General features: G+C 42.3%; 1 protein-coding gene across 3 annotated transcripts in view; it reads right to left on the reverse strand.

Moving 5' to 3' along the window:
- Positions 1–15,037, reverse strand: part of LOC101360288 (nuclear body protein SP140-like protein) — a 37,101-nt gene extending 22,064 nt beyond the window's left edge. For all 3 annotated transcript variants that reach the window (XM_023724479.1, XM_023724480.1, XM_023724478.1), the window contains exons 1-5: positions 14,860–15,037; positions 7,543–7,705; positions 6,327–6,495; positions 4,375–4,449; positions 2,270–2,416 (exon numbers count right to left, since the gene is read on the reverse strand). In XM_023724479.1, coding sequence (XP_023580247.1) covers positions 2,270–2,416; positions 4,375–4,449; positions 6,327–6,495; positions 7,543–7,705; positions 14,860–14,894 — 589 coding nt within the window. In that variant the 5' untranslated portion in view covers positions 14,895–15,037. The remainder of the gene's footprint in view (positions 1–2,269; positions 2,417–4,374; positions 4,450–6,326; positions 6,496–7,542; positions 7,706–14,859) is intronic.
- Between the last annotated feature and the right edge of the window lie 1,891 nt (positions 15,038–16,928).

Raw genomic sequence — 16,928 nt, forward strand, 5'->3', positions numbered from 1 at the left:
CCTGACATAGCATGTTATTTCCAAGTTCCTCTTAATCGTTGAGAAACTAATTAAAATTATCCCCCACATCCCAACCTGGGAGAGCAGTATTTTCTTTTCATTTAGGAAAACTGGATTCATTCATGTAATTTGTCATTTTCTGCTCTCAGTCTACTTTTTCCATTCTCTTTTCTTATATTCTCTACCCAAGGATACTCTGTCTATGCAGAATCTCAGATCTCCTTTTCTCATTGTCTCTCTCACACCTATGGGCAGGTAAGAATAGGTACATGTCTATGTGATGGGAGAAGCAGTAGTTGGGAGTTAGCAGAGCACTAGACTAGAAGACAAAACGTAGAATTTGCCTCCAGGAAGACAAGAGAACAAAGACTGAATGGGGTGACTGGTAGGTTACATGATAGTTACTTCTATCATATGGTAGTAAGCTGGGTATATCTTCTAACCCTGTGATATTATTCATTTGGGGGTGGTGAGGGTTCACAGGAAACAGGGTACAGCAACAAGACAATGCCACACTCAGACAGTGACCAGACACAGACTTCGGTGTGCTCAAGCTCAACTCATGTTCAGAGCGGCAAGGACCACACCTAAGGTCCAAAAGAGACTTGTTCTGCCTCTTTTTTGAGATGCACCTATCTTAATGTAAAACGTCTGGGTAACCTACATTCAGTCACGATTGGGAATCATCCTAGAAAGTACTTTTGTGCTGTCAGTCTCCACCCACTATAGATAACCAATGTTCTGATTTCTATCACTAAGTCCTTCCTTTCTGATACTGTACTTGCCTGTACTGGTACTCATATAAATAGGTCTTGCAGTATGTACTCGTATGATGGGCCTGTTTTGCTTAACATAATATTTTGAGATTCATTCATGTTATTACACGTACCAGTAGTTTCATCCCTTTTATTGCTGACTAGTATTCCACTGCGTGAATATATCACAGCTTGTTTATCCACTCTCCTGTTGATGGACATTTCAGTTGTTTGCAGATTTTAACTATTATGAATAAAATTGCTATAAACATTCCTATCCAAATCTTTGCGTGAACGTATGCTTTCATTTCTCTCCAGTAGGTACCTAGGAATGGAATTGCTTAGTCATACGTTAGGTTTAACTTTATAAGAGATTGCTGGTTTTTCAAAGTGGTTGTAAGAGACTTCCGGTTTTCCAAAGTGGTCACACCGTTTTGCATTCCTCCCAGCCATGGATGGAGTTCCAATTGCTCCATATTCTCACCAATATGCTGTTGTCAGTTTTTTTTTAATTTTAGCCATGCTACTGGGTGAATGATATCTCATCGTGGTTTTAATTTGCTTCTTGCTGATAATTAATGATGCTGGTCACTTTGTTTATGTTCTTGGCAGACGTAGCAGTCTGATTCTATAGTCCAGGGTTTGTTTAGTTCTTTTTCTGTTTTTTTAAATTGGTTTATCTTTTTATTATTCATCTGTAGCAGTTCTTCAGACATTTCGGGTACAATTCTTTGTCAGATATGTGTATTGCAAGCCAGTTTATGGGTTGCTTTTTCCTTTTCTTAATGTGTCTTTGGATAAGCAGAAGTTTCTAACTTTGATGTAGCTCAGTTCACCAAGTTTTTCTCTTATGATCCATGATTTTTGTCTGATATAAGAAATGTCTGCCTAACCCAAGTTTGCAAAGATATCGTTTGTTTTCTTCTAGACGCTTTAGAGTTTTAGCCTTAAATTTTACATTTGGGAGCCAACCTGAATTATTTTTTGTGGACGGTGTGAAGCAGGAGTGGAAATTTATTTTGTCCATATGTTGTCTGGCCTCTTTTTCAGTCTTTTTACAACTCCAGCTACTTCTCTCCACTTCTCGAGTTTCTATCCGTCATCCTGTTCCCATTGCTTCCTCCACCCTAGGAAGGTAATTGTGCGCCCTTGACGCTGAGGGCTTCTTTCTCCCTGGCTTCTCCTGTCACCTCCTGTTTCTGTCTCTCTCTTCCCCCGTGGTGCTCTCAGGTCTCTCCCTTTTGTCTCTCTGGTTTTTACCTTCCGGCTCTTTCCCTCTGTGCCTATTTGACCCCTCGTGTCCTACTCCTTCTCTTTGTGGTCTCTCCTCTCCCCCAACAGAAACCAAACACTCCATAGTAAACAAATGTGTCTTTTCATCAGGCACTGGCCCTTTCCTCTGCTCTCATTCATCTGAACTTTGAAATTGAAGCACAAACCTTGCCCCTCCCTGTACTGCTACAGTTGTTTACAGTCAGTCATCCAGCAAGTAATGGACTCTCAGCCAGCTTTACCTGCTTGTTCAGGTTCTGGAGCACATTCAGTTGTTTCTCGAGTTCTCAATGCATCATTTTGGCCACTCAGTGAATCTTTTTTCCTTATATTCATCTTCTCCCCATCATCCAGATGCTCTGGGATTCCAGCTTCTGGTAGGGTTTGCCCTAGATCACATGAAATTATAAAGAATTTACTTCTTCCAACCTTTCCACTGACTCCATTCCATTACTCCTACCTTCCATAGCTGAATCACTGCATAAAAGTTTTATATTTTTTGTCCTTTTAGTGTACATTTTATACTTTTAACAATTAGCCATTATTCAGAACAATAATTGTGATTATTAAAATGGATTAAAATTTTACATAAATATGTTAAATTAAAAATATTTAATTTCTTAACTACAAATCCAATTCAAGGATACATATTAATACCATTTCACAAGGCTGGTTGTATTCTTGTGGTTTTTCTTACACTGGTCATTTCCAAGGAAAAAGTACTAAGCATTTAACAAATAAATAAAATTTATTGTAGCCTATTTGGTTTTAAGGATAGATGACCTTTCTTGGGCTTGAAGGTCTTTTTCTGTCACTGCTACTCTAGTCTGGGGAATAATTTTCTCTACAGTGTGTGTCTGAAGAGAAAAAAATCTCAAAATTTAGAGCAGTGATTAGATGCCTTGTCTTTAGAGTCAGATACACATTCTAATAATAATAGTAAACAAGTTTATAAGTTATTTTGTGCCACAAATTATTCTAAGTGCTTTACATAAATTAAGTCCTTTAATTCTCACAACAATCTTATATTTATAGCTGTAAAAACTAAGACACAAAAGAAATTAAATAACTTACCTATGTAAGTAGGAGCTCTGGTGGCACTGTGGTTAAAGCATTTGGCTGCCAACTGAAAGGTTGGCAGTTTGAACCTACCAGACACTCCACAGGAGAAAGATACAGCAGTCTGATTCCATAAAGATTTGAAGCCTTGGAAACTCTATGGGGCAGTTCCACTCTGTCCTATAGAGTCAGTATGAGTCGGAATCGACTCAACAGCAGCAGGTTTGGTTTTTGGTTTTGACCCAAGTTAAGTGAGCAGTAGAGCCAAGCTTTGTACCCAGGCAGTGAGGCTTCAGCATCCAAGCTCTTAACTGGTGTGGATGAGAGGGTCTGTGTCACAGCTAACCCAATTCCTAGTTGTGGAACCTTGCACAAATCACTAAATATCCCATGCCTCAGTTTCTTCTACTGAAAAATGGGGATAACAAAAGTCTTATCACAGGGTTGTTATGAGGTTTAAATGAGGTGTTACATGTAAAGGAATATCTGTGTTGTAGTAACTTAGCAAAAAATCATAATTATAAGTGCTAATGTCTTAAGTGTTATAATTTAATAATTGTTAGTAATAATATGAATGCAGGGATGACTGAAAAAATCTAGAAACAGTAGTTATTGGTTGCAAAAGTTATAGTTCATATGTGAGCATTAAGAGTTGATCCATGTAAAGTGGATCCATGTAAAGTCAATGAATGTTAGGTATTATTACTATCATCATTGTTAGTGTTATTACTTTCCTTTATTCTTTCCTCCCCTGTCTCTAACTTCCTTCTTCCTCTCATTCTACAAAGCACTCCTCCTTCCACATTCTCTCCTACATGTAATTGGTACTCACTCTCTCACATTATAAGTAACTGCCTTTCCTTCTGAATGATTCTTATCTAAACCAAAGTCTTCCACATTTACAATGGTCCCTTCTTCTGACATCCCAAAGGTATCCTCTTTGGGCTTTTCACATAACCCTCACTTCTTTCCAACTCCATTGAACTCCTAACTTGGAATTACTGCAGTCACTGCTTCCCCTTAATTCTAGCTCATGGTCACCCTGAAGTTTTCTCTCTTGAGTTCATGTTCCAGCTTCTTGGTTGTCATATCTGCCTGGTACTCTTGGATTCCATGTCTAGTAAGTTAATTAGGAACCACACAAAACACCACTGCTCTGCCTTCGCTGTCTCCTTTTGCATCCATTCCCCATGGTCACAGTCTCCACTCAGGAGTTCAGTCTCCTGAATTATGATCTCCTTTCCTTTTAGCAGAAGAGAAAACAAGTTTTTGATGAAGTCATAATTACCTTGATCATGGATGAATTGGGTGCTGGCCATCTCCCAGGTATCTTTTCGATCATCTATTTGGATATTATGAATCACTGTAAAGGGGAAGGAAAGGCAATCAGAGATGTCAGAGAGTATAGGGACCGAATCTCATAACTACACATCTAGGAGCATCCTTGACTTCCGGTGCTTCACTGGGGACCTTTCGGCCCTCAAGACACCCTGGGCTTCAGTGGGTCTCATATGGCCTGTGAATCCTATAGCTATTCCACATAGAGATGAACTTCGCAAGATTTAAAACAAGATCGATAGTGGAAAAGTTGTAAATAGTGATTACTTCTCCAAAATCAGAACAGTGAAAACTAATTTCAAAATAAATAATATATGTGGAATGTGTTTTAACAACTGTACATATATCTAGGAAGAGGGAAGACACAGAGAGATTTCTTCAGGAGAAGATTACAATTATGGATAATTCCAAACCAAACCTTTGCTAGCCCATCAATTTCAACTCATGCCTACACTATGTGTTACTGAGCAGAACTGCTCCATAGGGTCCTCTTGGCTATAATCTTTTATGGCCTTTCTCTGATGGTGTTGTTGGGTGGGTTTGAACCACCAACCTTTAGGTTAGTAGTTGAGCACCACCCAGAGACCTTATGAATAATTACCAAACCAAACCCATTGCAGTCGAGTTGATTGCAACTTACAGTGACTCTATAGGACAGAGTAGAACTGCCCCACAGGGTTTCCAAGGCTGTAATCTTTAGGAAGCAGACTGCCACATCTTTCTCCCATGCAGCAGCTTAAACAGCTGATCTTTAGTAGCTGAGTGCTTAACCTCTAAGCCACCAGGGCTCCTCCATGGATAATTAGACCTATGTAAAAAGAGAAAGCCCCCAAACCACTTAAGGGTAGAGTTTAAAAAAAAATTTTTTTTTTGTTGAATTGGATCAGGAAAGATGATCAGGTCACCAAAAGATGTACCAGCGGAGAAGAACCAGGACATCCCTGGGGGTGGGTCTGGTGAGGTAATCTAGGAAACAAATAACAGACCCTTCCTGAAAGGTACAAACAGGAAGTGAATACTGCGTGGTGGTACCAGTGACCTAGAAAGACGGTAACAAGCGGAAGTGCAGGAAACCAGCCCCAGTACTACCGGTTTTAGAGCTGCATTTCAAGATGACTCAGCAAACACAGGTAGGAAAGTGAGACTCACAGGACATGAGAAAGAAGAACACCCAAGAAACCTAGAGAGCCTGGGCAAGAAGGGTAGAGTCGGAGCCGGGCCTCTGTGAGGGCCCACGAGGAAGCACACCTCCTGGGAACCACACCCAGTCAGGGGACTGGGGGGTGGAGGTGGAGAGGATCTAAGGGAAAATAAGACGTGTGGGTCATAGGCCCCGAGATGTAATGGAGACCCTCTGTGGAGGCGTTGCAATGAGCGGTTTTCTCCACCTGACATAAAGGTGCGCGAGGCGCCGCAGGAGAGGGCGGAACGCACCTCCCGTCACCATGACTGCCGGTTGCTAACCCGCAGCTTCCACTTCCGCTTCCGGGTAGCAGGGTGGTCGAGGCTGGAGAGCGTAAGCCAAAGTGGGTCCGGCATCCTCAGCTAAGCTGTCACTTGGTAACTTGGTGGACTGCTGTGTGGACCACTGCAAGGACTCCTAGTGAAAAGGGGCATTGATGCTGCCCTGCTGGTAAGCTGTGTTTCCTTGTCCTATGCCCTTCTAAGTAAAGCTGATGCCAGTGTGGCTCTGGTTGTCTTGAGAGTCAAGATGCCTAGTTAAGCAGGCCTGGTGGATGTTGAATCATAAGCCATTATACTATAAGCTGCAAGAAAGCTCGTGACATATCTGTTTTGTTAACTACTTTGTCCCACTGTCCAACACAGTGCGTAGCTCAGTGAAGAATGGAAAAAACAAACAAACTACCCTTGGATCTCAAAGGTGGTGATAAACCTAATTACCTTCTTCGAAGCTCCTAAAAATGTGAATTAAGTCAGGATATTCCTTCATGTTGACCTTGCTGAACAATGCTTTCAGAAGTGACTGGTTAAACGTCTTCTCCAGTTCATTGAGAACGTTGTACACCACTCTTTGTACAGGAACCAGGTTTCTACAAGACTCTTCAGAATCCTTTAAAAATAGTGAATGGAGAAAATATAAATACCAGTAATATAATACAAGTTCCAAGTTATAGAAGAGCCCTAGAAAGTAATTTTATGGATAATGCACTTTAATTTCCCAAGGTTGGCATCTTCCCATGTAAAGCTTTAAGAATTTCTGCATGTTTGTATGGCTGCTAATATTCAGTTGTAAATCTGATTTTCTCGTTCTCATTTTCATTAGAGGTAAGGAGGAGCAATTTTGAGGAATATAAGTGGGTTCAAAATTAAATGATGTATAGCCCTTCAAGAGCCTGGCCAGGATGTTTTATGAATGGACTTACCAGGTGATGAGTGGTCGTTCTATTCACTGAATAGTCCCTGCCCTCTCCCCTGTATTGACTAAGTCAAGAAGGGCTTCAGGAAGCCAGGTGGCCAGTCTCTCCCTACTGTAAACTTGGCCACAGAAAAAGCACAGAGTGAAGAGAAGACTGCCTCCTCTGTATCTTCAAGAAAGCGTGCTATTAAACTTAGCCCAATTCCAGGACTCTGGATATGCAAGGGGGAAAAAAAATAAGGAAAGAAAACTGAAAACAGTTGGAGAAAAACAAGCATCGACTCCCAAATTAAGAAGACACCAATTTCTTATGGGTTTTAATGTTCTCAGATCCAAGTATTTTAAATTGATGTTAGTTGAAATGAAATGCTTGGCCAAGCCTCTTATTTAAGTTTTAAACTTTAGTTTATGCTTTATTGCATGAATTCCTACAGGATATTGTACGTCCATGGAGCATAGCTGCTTCTGACCCAGCCTATCTCTAGAGTCATTCACCCCCACTCCAGTGGGCATCTTGGAATATACTTCCTTCAGTGAGAAGCAGGAACGTCTCTGGTGATGTCTGTTTCCTCTCAGTTTTTACCTTCCAGGAATATTTATAGAAATACTTGAAAAGATTGCTCCAATCTTAGGTGGACCCTCAGGCAGCTAAATGTGTTCTGAAGTTTGGATCCAGAATATGAAAACATAATGTAGCCTGTGGCTGGTTTACTAGGTTATGGATTTATAAACTTCACTTACTTTTAACAATTTATTGGTGATGAAGCCACGGTCTCGGAGGCCCTCAAGGAAAGGAAATGTCTTATTTATTGCATTTGAAATCTCCACCTTATGTTTTTTGTAGTGACTGAATATGGTCTCATAGACAAGCCTTTTCCCTATGTTCTGTTCTTCAGTGTACATCCTAGGAAAAAAGATATTACATGAAAATGCTTGTCAAGATGCCAAGATACTTGTAGAGGCTGTGAGATTGTCTACATGAATAATAGGCTATGGAGAACAAACATGTAAAATAAGCAGTTCTGACGAGAGAGCAGAATAAATGGTTGAAGGAATAATCAAAGATGTAACAGAAGAAAACATGGAGGTTAAGAAAGACTTATACACAGAGCTGAAAAAGTTTAGTCTGTTCCAATCAAAGCTATTGTAAGGATATCTTTGCCTATTATATCTGGAAAATTTTTTACTTCAAAAAATTTTAAATTCTTATAAAATTGACATGGGATAAATAGGCCATCCACAGCAGAATCAAAACAATGTAATAAAACTGGAATCTAACTCGATGACAACAACAACAACACAACCTTGATAATGAAAGCCTTACTTAACACTAAGAGAAAGTAAATCTCAGAAAATTAAAACAAGATATCTTTTCTCTGATGTTTAGCTTCCAGAAGAGAAATACCATTCAGCATCATAAAACTAGTTCATAAATGATTCAGTGTGATTTGATAATGATATAATAAGGTTTACATTGAGAATTTTACAATACACATAACACTTTTTTATGCCGAGCATCATTCTTAGCAGGAATTTGCATGGTGTCTTTCCTCCGTTCATTCAGATTTCTGATAAAATATTAATCCCTCCCATGATACGTCTTGTCTAAAATATCATCCCCATTGCACTCTGCCTATGTCCTTTACTTTTTTTTGGACATTAAATTATGTATTTATTTGTTCACCTGATTGTTTGATTCCTCACCAGAATCTAATCTCTTTTAGGGTAGGGACTTGATCATCTTTGTTCACCACTATCCCCAGTGTATAACCCAGTGTTTGAAACGTATAAGATGTCATGAAATACTTTTAATGAATAAGTGAAGTATGCAGAGAATATATAAGATAATATGATTAGAATTCTTAGCATAAAGAAGGTATTCTTGTGATCGAACCCTAGAAGGTGGGTCCTTGTCTGGCACACTCAGACTCGCCAATGATCTGGACACCAGTCTTTGAGAAAGAGAAGGTAACTTTATTGCCATACGCAGAGCAAGGAGCCGGGAGGAAGTTCCTCAGATCTGACTTCCTGAGCTGCGGGGAAGCAGGGCTTATATGTGATTTGGGCAGTTAAGATGGCAGCCGTGCAAGTGTACTAGGGAGGGAAAATTCTAGAAGGCAGCCAGGAAACAGGAAGTGACATGGTTTTTGTCAGACCTCTCACTTCGGAATAGGGTTCAGGTGATGATTTTACTTCTGATTCATTCCACCTGTTGCTGCATCTGCTGTTGAGGTCAATTAGTGATCACAGCTGGCCCTTCTGCACATGCTAGGTGGGCCAAATCTGGCTTGGGCTAGTTTAAGGGCTAATGGAAATTTACTGGCATTTATAGGGTCAGGTTACATTCTTATTAAACAAAACACAAGGAGGAGAATACTGATAAATTTGCATATATAAAAATGTTGAAAAATATGGTTTTGGGTTAAAGATGGGAGAATGAAACCGAGTTATAAAATCACCTCTTGCTCAATACCTATACAAAAAAAAAAAAAAATCTATCCAAGAATTCATCAGGAGGTAGGATGGAATAGTTTGAGGCAGACTGAAAATCCAGTCTACAATAAGTAGAAAATCTGGATAAAATAAAATATATTTTGGAAGGTATTAGAGAGCCAGTGGCATCACTGGGGGAGTACAGGGGCTGTGGACCACACCAGGTAACACTGTCAGAGGGGTGACACCAAAATGACTGTCTATAAAATTTTTGTGCAGTGTTTCAGCAGAAATTTATTATTTTTTATAAAACTTATCTCTGTAGCTAGTTATAACAACAAAAAGACTTTTCGTAAGCCCAGCTTACATGTATCAATATACCTACATGGCTAAAACTCTATGCTAATTTACTTTTTGAACCTTCTGATGTGCTCTGGGAGCCTTGGTAGCGCAGTGGTTGAGAGCTCGGCTGCTAACCAAAAAGGTCAGTGGTTAGAATTCACCAGCTGCTCCTTGGAAACCCTATGGGGCAGTTCTACTCTGTCCTATAGGGTCGCTATGAGTCAGAATCGACTTGGACAGCAACAAGTTTAATGTGCTCTCGTCAGAGCTGTCGTTATTACCCAATTACAGTGATACTTCGAATCACATGGTACAGGAGGAAGTTCGTGGGGTGGGGGGAACACCATGAGTTACCACACTGGGTGACACCAAACCTAGTAATGTCACTGTAGAGAGCTAGAGAAGCAACACAGAGGGACTAAGATTCTAGAGACAGGAGACCTTCTCTCAGAGGGAGCTGAGGAGCTGTAGTTGTTCTTTACCTGAGGGGGGTATGCTGATTCTGGGTGTAGAGGCTGAGAATCTGGGTTTAGACAAGGCAGAGGAGTGCCACTGGGGGCCGAGAAAGCAGAGAAGCTTGTGATAGGCATGCAGGACTGGAGTGAAAAAATTGGACACTTGAGGGGCCTCAAACATGCATCCATTTACCCGCTCAAAATATTTGACAGAGTTCTTCGGGACAGGGGTCTAGAGAAGTATGTCAAAAGTCTGAAAAGCAAAATGGAATTACCTGCAGGTTTGGCATACTGAAAAGACGAAGACTCTCTGGTGAAGGATCCTGAGAACACATTACAGGTAGTCCCTGACTTACAATGAAGTTCCTCCTGATTACTCTGTTTGAAGTCGGTTCTGATATTAAGTCGAATACCTCTTTTCTTTTTCTTCATTATTATTGCCTTTTATTATCAGTATCTTTATACATTCGATTGTTGTCTTTGGGGGTTGGAAACATTACACATAAACTTACAGGTATGTTTAATACGTACTGTAAAAATGGCGTGGCTGAGGCGTCTGGCCTCCTCTAACTTCACAAGGGGGAAGGAGAATCAAGATCAACAGCCCAAGGCTGATTTCTATGAGGTGGAGGTCAGATGTGCCTCTTCTCTCCACCATCTTTACCAATTCTGACAGCAGTCGTCCCTCCCGTGGCACTCTCTACTTCTCTGCTGAGTTTGATAATTCGTTGCAGAGGCCGCAGAGAACTCACAGACCATATTCACAGTTACGGGGTTTATTAGGGAAATAACGGTACAATTCGGGTTCAGGAACACTCAGGATACAGTTCTTCCATCAGGACAGCCACTTCTCAGCTGTGCCCGCAGGCACACCTCTCTCTGGTCCGTTGGCCTCTGCCCTGCTCCCACAAGTGTTATAAAGCTCTGCCAATAAGTGCCTGTCATGGTTTGAATTATGTCCCCCCAAAAATGTGTATCAAGTTGGTTGGGCCATGATTCCTAGAATTGTGTGGTTGGCCTCCATTTTGTGGTTGTAATTTTATGTTAAAGAGGATTAGGGGGGGATTGTAACACCACCTTTACCCAGGTCACATCCCTGATCCAATGTAAAGGGAGTTTCCCTGAGGTGTGGCCTGCACCACCTTTTATCTCTTGAGAGAGATTAAAGGAAAGGGAAGCAAGCAGAGAATTGGGGACCTCCTACCATTAAGAAAGCAGTGCCGGGAGCAGAGCGCATCCTTTGTACTGGGGTCTCTGCACGAAGAAGCTCCTAGTCTGGGGGAACATTGATGAGAAGGCCGAGAGAGTGAAAGCCTTCCCCTGGAGCTGACACCTTGAATTGGACTTTAAGGCTACTTTGACTATGAGGAAATAAACTTCTCTTCATTAAAACCATCCACTTGTGGTATTTCTGTTGTAGAAGCACTAGATGACTAAGACAGTGCCCCAGAGGCACCCCACTCCACCAATAAGCCTCAGCCTGAAGTCACTCATCTCTAGCTCTGTGGGCTGGCAAACCTAGCTCCACAGAGGTCCTGGAGACACCCTACTCTGCCAGCAAGCCTGCTGCCTGAAGACACTCAGCTTCTGCTCTCTGTGCACCAGGCCGTCTCCTGCCAGGTCTTCTGGTTCTGCTGCCACCCATTTCTCTGCCACTGTGTCTCATCATCTTCAGTGTTACAGCTCTCTCTCTCAGTCTCCTTGTTCCAGGACCTTCTCAGTGTAGGGATCCCAAATCCAAAGGATGTGCTCTGCCCCTGGCTCTTCTTCCTTGGTGGTGGTGAGATTCTCCCTTCCCAGGTCTGGGATAGCTCATTTTAAGCCTAGTGGAATGATAAAACTGACCAATCCGCTTGGTGGGCCACAATTACCTTATTTGCATAGTCCTACCCAATCACTTGGGTGGAAGTTACATTACCATGGTGAGAAAGGCCACACAAAAGTGATCCATTGCACCGCACACACATATATACATAAAAAAATACACAAATCATAAAAATTTACTCCAACAATGAAGAAGAGTTGGATGACATTGGTATTTTGTCAGTTGTGTTAATAACTCCACTTGTGGAAGGTTCTGGATCATCTGGATTATGCCTGGGAATAGGGATGGCATTTCTAGTCAGAAAATTAGTGAGAGTTGTCTGTAAGGTCCTTTTCTTTTTTTTCTGCATATATTTCACAGTAACATCTCATGGTTGGGTCCATGTTTTCAAGCAAATGAAGCCCCTCATTTAATTTAGAAAGCTAAATCTATACAGCAGTGTTTTGAATAGTAAATAATAAAATTGAACAACTGTGAGTGAACGTCTGAGAATGATAACATCAACAAATTATGTGTTGCAACATTGTATGTAGCTTATATTGCTAATAATAAGACGTACAAAAAGAAAAAACAAAAAATGGATGGTCTTAAGTACAGTTTGTGGTAACTCGAATATGTCGTAAGTCAGAGACTACTTGTACAAAAGCTAAAAGCCCTGAAGTGGGTGGTGATCTGGCTACAGGATCTAGAATCATTTTGTCCCCTGGTAGCACTTGACACTTCTGGACACAGATAGGGGTTGAGAACAGGGCTTGGCCCAGGCAGAGGCTGCAGCTGGAAGTCACAGAAAGTAGCAGAGATTTTGGTGGTCATGTGGGATGAGAGCGCAAAGTTAGAAACTTGTGGTTAGGTGCCATCTAGTTGGTTCCGACTCATAGCAACCCTATGTACAATGGAACAAAACATTGCCCGGTCCTGCACCATCCTCACAATTGTTGCTGTGCTTGAGCCCATCATTGCAGCCACTGTTTCAGTCCATCTCGTTGAGGGTTTTCCTCTTTTTTGCTGAACTTTTGCTTTACCAAGCATGATGTCCTTCTTCAGGGACTGGTCCCTCCTGATAACACGTCCAAAGTACAAGACAGAGTCTCACCATCTTTGCTGTAAGGAGCATTCTGGGTTTATTTCTTCCAAGACAGATTTGTTCATTCTCCTGGCAGTCCATAGTATATTCAACATTCTTCGCCAGCACCATAATTCAAATGCATCCATTCTTCAGTCTTCCTTAGTCATTGTCCAGCTTTTGTATGCATGTATGTGATTGAAAATACCATGATTTGGGTCATGTGCACCTTAGTCCTCAAAGTGACGTCTTTGCTTTTTAACACTTTAAAGAGGTCTTTTGAAGCAGATTTACCCAGTACAATACCTCATTTGATTTCTTAAATGCTGCTTCCTTGGGCGTTGATCGTGGATCCAAGTAAAATGAAATCCTTGACAACTTCAGTCTTTTCTCCATTGATCATGATGTTGCTTATTAGTCCAGTTGTGGGGATTTGGGTTTTCTTTATGTTGAGGTGTAATCCATACTGAAGACTATAGTCTTTGATTTTCATCAGTAAGTGCTTCAAGTCCTCTTCACTTTCAGCAAGCAGGGTTGTGTCATCTGCATAGTGCAGGTTGTTAATGAGTCTTCCTCCAATCCTCACGCCTGATTCTTCTTCATATAGTCCAGCTTCTTGATTATTTGCTCAGCATACAGATTGAATAAGTATGGTGAAAGCATACAGCCCTGATGCACACCTTTCCTGATTTTAAACCACAGAGTATCCCACTGTTCTGTTCGAATGACTGCCTCTTGGTCTGTACACAGGTTCCTCATGAGCACACTTAAGTGTTCTGGAATTCCCATTCTTCTCAATGTTATCCATAATTTATTATGATCCACATAGTCAAATACCTTTGCATAGTCAATGGCATAATAGAAATTTGAGGGAACTAAAAAACTTGGCTGGTTTTCTCTTCAAGAACTTTTCTCATTTCTAAAGCTGTATAAAGTAAGAGACTAAAAATATAAAACAAAATCTTTGAAAAGCAGAGAGGACTTGATGGCATTCTCTCAATTAAAGGCATGTCAAGAGACAGACCTCTATGAACCATCCCACAATCAGAGATAACCTTCCCCCATACTTCCGTTTTATTTTTATTTTTTTTGGAAGATCTGCGGAAGGCTATGCCGGTGATTCTTAGGTGGGATTGTCTGTTGTGTGTGTGTGTCGTGGGGGAGGGAGGGGTGGATAGTGAAGGAGTTTTTTTTTTTTTACATTTTTGTACTTTGATATTGTTTGAAATTTTATAAACAAGAATATGCAATGTATTTTTTGCATTAAAAATCAGAATTAAAACAAATACTAAGTGATATTATTTCTGAACCTGTTACATACAGAAGAAGGTAGGATCCCTATCTCTCCTTGTCAGAGGTATAACCCATCACAGAACAGAAAATTAAAGTAAAAATAAAAATACTCTGCCTGCACTAGCCTTTTGCCGTCTTTGGGTCTTTACTTTTTACTTCTTTTAATCAAAAGCAATTGTCAAAGGGCTCAGAGCCCCGAGCCAGAGACGGGAATAGCCCCCGGGGCTGCCCGAGGCCCGTCCACAGGGCACAGAAAGACCACAGCACCCAACGTTTAAAGTCAGGTGTTCTCCTGAATTTTAAATACTCTAAATTTCCCCCTTGCAATGATTTCAGGTAAAGGGAGTCGGAGGGAAATGAGAGGATTCTAAGATCACAAGGAGAGAACAGATGCGTGCAGCGAAGCCTCCAAAGGGCCAGCTGGGCTCCACAGTCTTGCTCTGAGTGGTAGTTTCAAAACACTAAGTAAGTCATGTGCATCACGAAGGCCAGGCTTTCCCACCAGCTGTCCTGCTGTGGCTTAAACCCCCCCGATTTCCTTATTAAGTGTTCTTTTATTTTAATACCTTGCACACCTAGTGCTTGTCCTCCACACTCAAGCATCAACATTGCCCGAGAGAAGGATGAAGGAAGCGAGACAGACTCACCGGGCGCTGAGGTGGCCACCCCCACCTGCCATCATCAGCCCTGGCCCTGCTGGGCCTAGGAGCTGCCCGACTCTCAGCCTTGTCCAGCATGGCTGCTGACTCTCAGCCTTGTCCAGCGTGGCTGCCGAGGCTGCCGACTCTCAGCTTGTCCAGTGTGGCTGCTGGGCCTAAGCAGGAAGTCTGTGAACTGACTCACCAAGAAAGCTCCGCCCAAATGGGAAAAAGAGAAGTGAAAGTATTGACTCAAAAGTGGGAGGGCTGCAGGACACTGTCTGTCTCCTCCTCCAACTCCAAGGCACTTTTCAGCTTTCATGGAATGTGGCAGCAGGGATCCAGGGGAAGGTCTCACCACCCAGGCCCTGAGGACCAGGGAAAAGGCAGCCCCCAAGGGAAGCCAGGCCAGCTCCAAGGAGCCCACTTGTTTGGGCAAAGGTAGAGGCCAAAAAAATCTATCTGAACCAAAAGGGTCCGCAGCTGCTTCTGCCTTCTAAGGGGTGGCCAGTGTGTATGGGGGGTGGGGGTGGGTGGTCTGTTACTGTTGCCCCTTCCCCTTGCCAAGATGGCTGTGTGGGAAAGAAGGGAAAGCCAGAAATTTTACTCCTTTGGCCCACAAGCTGCCAGCACACTGGTGAACCCTGACCAAAGTCAGTGTTTTGCTTTCAGACGCAGGCCTGGGAAGGGCCGCAGTGCCCTGCATTATCACCCAGGCAGGAGGGCCTTCGCATTTCTGGAAAGCAGCCAGGGTAAGAGAGAGCTCTCCCAGCCCCTGGCGCCAGAGGCTGGAACCAAGTAGTTTAAAGCATTTAAAAATACTAAACAAGTTGCAGAAATTGATGGCATAGAATGAATGTTTAAGAGAAGCTATGAGACTTCAAAGACTTTTGTGCACATGGCTGCAGGCAATGCCCCATGCCCTCCAGTCTCCTGTGGGTGGTCTTCACCTTTCTCTGCCATTAGGGCTTCTCTGATGCCACAAGGACTTGGGACTGAACTGCCTTAGCTTCACCCATCTGTTAACTGACTCAAGTCTCTGAAAGCTGTTTTTTGAGTATTGGCCAGAGTTCATAGTTATCTGTGAGTGGGTCAGTTGGTTGGGAGTTTTCTCATCTATATCAGAAGCAGAACTCACCAAGCATCCCTCCTAAGCAGCAGACCAGCCATGCCCACTCTCAGTAGCTCTGGAGCCCTGAGCCCTGACCATCCAAGGAAGATACGCTAACACGCCACACATCAAACCCAAAGTACAATTTTTTTTATTGTACTTTAGATGAAGTTTTACAGAACAAATAGATTCTCATTAAACAGTTAGTACACATATTGTTTTATGACAATGGTTAACAACCCCAGGACACGTCAACACTGTCCCTTCTCAACCTTGGGTTCCCTATTACCAGCTTTCCTGTCCCCTCCTGCCTTCTAGTCCTTGTCCCCAGACTATTGTGCCCAATTAGTCTTGTTTTGTTTTATGGGGCTGTCTAATCTTTGGCTGAAGGGTGAACCTCAGGAGTGACCTCATTACTGAACTAAAAGGGTGTCTGGGGGCCATAGTCTCAGGGTTTCTCCAGTCTCTGTCAGGTCAGTAAGTCTGGTCTTTTTTTGTGAGTTAGAATTTTGTTCTACGCTTTTCTTCAGCTCTGTCTGGGACCCTCTATTGTGATCCCTGTCAGGGCAGTCAGTGGTGGAAACCAGGCACCATCTAGTTTTACTGGACTCAGTCTGGTGGAGGCCATGGTAGTTGTGGTCCATTAGTCCTTTGGACTAATCTTTCCCTTGTATATCTTGTTTTCTTCATTCTCCCTTGCTCCCGAAGGGGTGAGACCAGTGGAGTGTCTTACATGGCTGCTCATAGGCTTTTAAGACCCCAGACACTACTCACCAAGGTAGAATGTAGAACATTTTCTTCGTAAACTATGTTATGCCAATTGAGTTAGATGTTCCCCGAGACCATGGTCCCCACAGCCCTCTGCCCAGCAATTCGGACCCTCAGGGAGTTTGGATGTGTCTATGGAGCTTCCATGACCTTTCCTTGTACAAGTTGTGCTGGCTTCCCCAGTATTGTGTACTGTCTT

Source organism: Trichechus manatus, unplaced genomic scaffold (assembly GCF_000243295.1).
Source record: "Trichechus manatus latirostris isolate Lorelei unplaced genomic scaffold, TriManLat1.0 scaffold00249, whole genome shotgun sequence".
NCBI lineage: Eukaryota > Metazoa > Chordata > Mammalia > Sirenia > Trichechidae > Trichechus > Trichechus manatus.